This window comes from Otolemur garnettii, unplaced genomic scaffold (genome assembly GCF_000181295.1).
Source record: "Otolemur garnettii isolate 467f Iridium unplaced genomic scaffold, OtoGar3 scaffold00221, whole genome shotgun sequence".
Lineage (NCBI taxonomy): Eukaryota > Metazoa > Chordata > Mammalia > Primates > Galagidae > Otolemur > Otolemur garnettii.
In genome coordinates this window covers 606,282-612,394 of record NW_003852616.1, presented here as the reverse complement: position 1 = coordinate 612,394, position 6,113 = coordinate 606,282, and the positions used below count along the sequence as shown (strand labels likewise).

Genomic DNA, 6,113 nt, shown 5'->3' with positions numbered 1-6,113 from the left:
AAAAAAAAAAAAAATTACTCCCCATTCTACCCTCCCACAGCCCCTGGTAACTGCTATTTTTCTTTCTGTCTCTATGAATTTGCATGTCCTAGATATTTCATGTAAGTGGAATTATATAGTATTTGTCTTTTTGTGTATGTCTAGTTTATTTTACTTAACGTGATGTTTTTAGGGTTCGTCAATGTAACATATGTTAGAATTGCATTCCTTTTTTACAGCTGAGTAATATTCCGTTGCATGCATATACCATGTTTTGTTTATGTTTTATCTATCAGTGGACATTTGGGTCATTTCTGTCTTTGGCTCTGTGAGTAGTGCTGCTATGAACATGTTTGTGCAGGTAGTTTTGGGTTTACACCTAAGAGTGGAATTGCTGGGTCATCTGACATGTTACATTTAGCTTTTTGAGAAAATGCCACACTATTTTCCAGAGCAGCTGCTCTATTTTTATATTCATCCTTTTGTAGTTAGATTTCACTTATCATGTGAGTTTCCTTTCTGAAATGTCATGAGAAGATAGGCTTTGCCCTATTATCATATGTATTTTTTTCAAGATATTTAAAAAAATAAGTTAACTTAAAAGAGGTTTCATAACTTGCCCTGCTTGTTTGGCAGTAGTGTATTACATTTAGCAACAACCGTAGGGCTGATCCCTGCTAGGTCTCCGCTATGCATAGAAAGAAATTGAAACTTAGCTCTGCCCAGCTTTTGTACAGATGCACTTAAGGGCACGTAGAGCTCAGGAGAATGAATAATTGAGAAGAGCCCTTTACACCAGTAGATGAAAGTAACACAGGTGAGCGCACACATGTATATTCAGCAATATAAGCGGCTTATAAAGCTGCCTGCACAGTTAGAACTACTTGGGGGGGGGGGGGCTTTGAAAACGCTGATGCCTCTGCCCACCCAGACTGATTTAATTAAAATCTCTGAAGATGTCCTGGGGATTTGTGTTTTTAAAACAGGTGATTCTGATATACAGCCCAAGTTGAGAACCACTGTTATCTATAAATAAAATTATTTTTAAAATTCTAACATCCTATTTTTTTTTAATTTATTTTTTTGAGACAGAGTCTCACTCTGTTCTCCTGGGTAGAGTGCTGTGGCATCAAAGCTCACAGCAACCTCAAACTCTTGGGCTTAAGCGTCCTCTTGCCTCAGCCTCCCAAGTAGCTGGGGCTACAGGCGTGTACCACTGTGCCGTGCTAATTTTTTCTATTTTTAGTAGGGACAGGGTCTTGCTCTTGCTCAGGCTGGTCTGAAAATCTCAGGTTCAAGCAATCCACCCTCCTCAGCCTCCCAGAGTGCTAGGATTACAGGTGTGAGCTACTGTGCCCAGCCCCAACATTTTATTTATTATTATGCACTTGTATCCTTTATTTCCCTGGTATTATCTTATTCATAACTTATATGTACATGTTCTTCTTTCTACTAGCAAGAATGAGTATTCAGGGCTACCATGCCTTGAATATTTGGTACAAGATCTATATCTTTTGTTTGCATGAAGACAGAAATTATTTTCAAAACCTTAGGAATCGCAGAAAATTAGTATAAATGGCTAAAACCCCAGAGGCAAAGCATATTCAGTCTTATTTTATCACCTGAGTTTTTCCTTTGTTATTTGTTGGTTTCCATTTTTCACATCGCCACTGGCATTTTTTATCAGTAGGGCAGGAGCAGAATGCCGACACATTCTTCTGCAGCATTACCAAGGCTGACGTTTCGTGTTAGTTCTGATGTATTATACACTAAAAATTTTAAAATCTTACTCAAGTCTGTCATCTTATGTCCCACTCTGTTACTTGTGAAACTTTAATTTTGACTGTAATGATAGGAATGGTAAAAAAGATTTTGCTAAAAATTTGAAACCAAAAGTCTGAAGCACGTGCTGTTTGGAGCATGCCTGGGGGTTCTGGGAGGAGTGGAGCTTGCTATAGGCCTGTTAGTATTATTTGACTTTTTAAAAAGCCATATGTATGTATTACTTTGATTTTTAAAGTATATTAAAAATATATATCTGCAAAAACATTGATTATGACAAATAAAGTACCCACAGCAGGAGTTGAGGGAAAGACTTTCCCTAGAGTAGTGATTTTCAACCAGTGTACCGTGAGAGGATCTTAGGTGTGTCGCAAAAAATTTTAAAGATCATTAATTAATTTTTTTTGTTTGTTTTGAGACAGAATCTCACTATGTGGCCCTGGGTAGAATGCCATGGAGTTATAGCAATCTCAGACTCCTGGGCTTAAGCGATTCTCTTGCCGCAAGCCTTTCAAGTAGCTGGGACTACAGGCGCCGGCCACAGTGCCCAGCTATTTTTGTCTTGTAGTTGTCATTGTTGTTTGGCAGGCCCAGGCTGGATTTGAACCCACCAGTTCCAGTGTATGTGACTGGCGCCTTAACTACTGAGCTACATGTGCCAAGGCAATTAAATTTTTTTTGAAAGAAGTTCAAAGCACATTAAGTATATTCTTTTTTTCTTCTTTTTTTTGATCAACATAATCTAAATATTCCACAGAAGTTTAACTATAGGTTCAAGGGTGCCATGAGATTAAAAATGTCTGGAAAACACTGCTCTGGAGGGGACAGCTTTTTATTAATCTTGTGTACCTTTTCTCTGAAAGACCATGAAATTATGGAACAGTATCTTAAGGACACCTCTAGAAAGAAAAACGACCAGATAGCTGACACATTTATAAAGTTAAAATAATTTCATATGCGTTCAGTTGAGTTGGTAGTTTCTGATTTCCATCGCCTTTCCTTGTACCCACTTTTAAAGTTAAATACTTTACTTTTCAGTTTCAGGCAAATAGTTGGAAAAATCTTATCCTGAAAATATGTCAAGGATCCATCAATCCACTACCCTCGCATTATTCCTGTGAACTTCAGTATCTGGTCAAGCAGATGTTCAAAAGGAACCCTTCCCACCGCCCTTCAGCTACCACGCTTCTCTCTAGAGGCAGCCTGGCGCGTGTTGTACAAACATGCCTACCCCCTGAGGTATAAGACACATCGGGCTGGCTGTGAACAGTTTTCACGTGTATGGTAAAATAGTGTGTTGTTTTTAAGCACAATTACATGTTACATATGCTTGTGAAAATTCAAATGATGGGCTAGGTGTGGTGGCAGACTCCTATAGTACCAGCTACTCAAGAGGCCAAGGCAGGAGGCAGGAGGGTCACTTGAGCCCAAGACTTTGAGGTTGCTGTGAGTTGTGATAACACCACTGAACTCTAGCCTGGGCAACTGAGACCCTCTCACCCTTCCAAAAAGAAAGAAATTCAAATGATGGAAAAGTGCATTAAAAACTAAAATGTTAAAACTTCCTCCCTGTCCTCTTTTCTCTTCCACAAGGCTATTCCCCAATATAATCTTAGTTATAATTTACATATCTTTTCAGACATTTTTGTAGACATCAATATCTATATTGTCTCTGTCTAAACTATATGAATTATTTAAATGGCAATTTTATTTTAACTTCAAATATTGTGCTAAGCAATATTGATGATTAAATGACAGTATGGCAATGTCTCTAGAAAAGGGCATTTCATATCTTTAAATTTTTAACTTTACATTTCAGATCATCATAGAATATGGTGAACAGGTATTAGAAGAAACCAAAAAGTCTAAGCATAACACACCAAGCAAAAAGGGTAAGGATTTTGGAAAGTTTATTTGTTGTTAAGTGCTCTTTTAAAAATATAACTGAAAAGAAAAATACAATTTTCAAGTTACTCGATATTGTAATCACATATACTCCTCCAAACAAAATTTTCCTTTTGTTACTTCCGACACAATTCTATATTACCTCTTACCTTTTAAGTTAGGGATCCCAAACCATAGTTTGGTCCTTTTAGTGGTAGAGAGATTGCTCATTATTAGTACATATTTACTCTGGCTTGTCATGGGTCGGGAAGAGGCTTCTGTGGGCTGGCGCAGGAATCTAACCATGAAAATGTAACAGTAATCTTGTAGGAAAAATGTATCCCCAAGTTTCTGAAGAACTCTTGTTCTTTTAAAAAACAGAGCCTTGGGCAGTTCCTGTTGCTCAGTGGGTAGGGCACCAGCCCCATATACCTAGGGTGGTGAGTTCAAACCCAGCCCTGGCCAAACTACAACAAAAAAATAGCCACACAGGGGGAAGATGGATGGAAGAAGGGTAATTGGTAGGACCACACCTACGGTGCATCCTACAAGGGTGAAATTTACTAGGTGTAGAATATAAATGTCTTAACACAATAACTAAGAAAATGTTGTGAAGGCTATGCTATGTTAACCAGTTTGATGAAAATATTTCAAATTGTATATAAAATGAGCACATTGTACCCCATGATTGCATTAATGTACACAGCTATGATTTAATTAAAAAAAAAAATAGCCGGGTGTTGTGGCAGGCACCTGTAGTCTCAGCTACTCCAGAGGCTGAGGCAAGAGAATCACCTAAGCCCAGGAGTTGGAGGTTGCTGTGAATAGTATAACACACTTGGGGGGGGTGTTGTACAAAAAAACCCCAAAAAACAAAAAACAGAGCCTCTTCTAGTGTGATCTGTGGACTTGGGGTGACAATGATATGTTAGTGTAGGCTTGTTGGTTATGACGGTGTGGGGAGCTGATGGGGGAGTTGCAGTGGGGGGCCAGGGGCATGTGAGGGTCTCGGTACTCTCTGATCCATTTTGCTATGAACCCAAAACTGTGCCCCCCAAAACTAATTTTTTTTTTAAATTTTGTTTTTGTTTTTTTAGAGACAGAGTCTCACTTTATTGCCCTTGGTAGAGTGCCATGGCGTCATAGCTCACAGCAACCTCCAACTCCTGGGCTCAGGCTATTCTCTTGCCTCAGCCTCCCGAGTAGCTGGGACTACAGGTGCTCGCCAAAACGCCCAGCTATTTTTTTGTTGCAGTTTGGCCAGGGCCAGGTTGGAACCCGCCACCCTTGGTATATGGGGCTGGTGCCTTACTTACTAGCCACAGGTGCCGCCCTTAGAATTTTTATTAATTAAAAACAAATCCAGTTTTAAAAGTTGGGAACCATCCACATAATAGTTGCATAAAATGTTCATACATCTATAGTCTATCCTGAGCAGATATCAAATTTAATTTATCTGTTTGGAAGTTGTCATCTCTGAATTTTTTCATAGCTATTGTTATTCCTTTTTATTTTTCATTCATTTCTTTTCATCGCCTTTCTGAAGAAACCCAACAAAGTTAGCAGATATGAACAGAATAAGGGAGAGGAGTTAAGTATAAAAATCGTGCCCTGTGGGGGCTTGGGCAACCCTCAATTGCTGCTTGGCGTCTTGGTGTTATGTTCAGATAAAGGAAACATTGTGGAGACTTTGTTGTGTCTTAAAGTTAACTTGTAACTGTTACTTTTGGAAAGGTCTAACCCATTTAGTCTTAGAATTCAAACTTTTCTCCTACTTAAGAGATAGACAGTTGTCTTTGTTTTGCCAGTTTGCTTTAGTATTAGTTTTACTTTAGATACGATCTTGTAGCTTTTGTTCACATCCAAACATACTGGGAAATTTGTTTTAAAACATTGGGCAAGAGAAAAGAAAAGTTTCAAGATAGTTTGGAAAAGTAGTTTTACAATTGTTGAAAAGAAAGGAATAAAGTCGTTTATTGAGTAATAAACCCAGCCTCCTGAGTTAGAGAAATGCCACCATTTGGGGATCACGTGTCTGGTGGCATCTCCAGTTTAGCCCATAGAGAGCGAGACCAGAGCAGTGAGGTGCAGGGGTCACGTCTGACTTGCTCACTCCTGCTTTCTCTGTATCTGTCATCATAGATGTTCAATAGCAATTTTTTAAAAATGTTGTATGAATAAGGGACATGAACTGTGAGAGGAAAATGAGGCAGGAACTGTCCCTGCCAAAGGGATCCATTGCCAGAGTTCTCCCCTGACTCCTGCCGGTCCCTTGTGAGGGCTTAAACAGCTCACTTCTTGTTGGGGACACCTATTCCACCTGCAGTGACAGCTGTCGGGAAAAGCAGCCTCCACTCGCATGCTCTAAGGGGGATAGTGACCTTCACGTATGCAGAGTTTATTAGCTCTTAATGCTAAATAGGTTGGTACAGGGAATAGAGATGCATTTTAACTTTCAGATTTTGACG

At 39.2% G+C, this 6,113-nt stretch overlaps 1 protein-coding gene across 2 annotated transcripts in view; it reads left to right on the top strand.

Moving 5' to 3' along the window:
* NEK3 (NIMA related kinase 3) overlaps positions 1–6,113 on the top strand; it is a 28,504-nt gene that overhangs the window by 13,494 nt on the left and 8,897 nt on the right. For both annotated transcript variants that reach the window (XM_023508083.1, XM_023508082.1), the window contains exons 9-10: positions 2,800–3,000; positions 3,581–3,653. In XM_023508083.1, the coding sequence (XP_023363851.1) occupies positions 2,800–3,000; positions 3,581–3,653 (274 nt within the window). The remainder of the gene's footprint in view (positions 1–2,799; positions 3,001–3,580; positions 3,654–6,113) is intronic.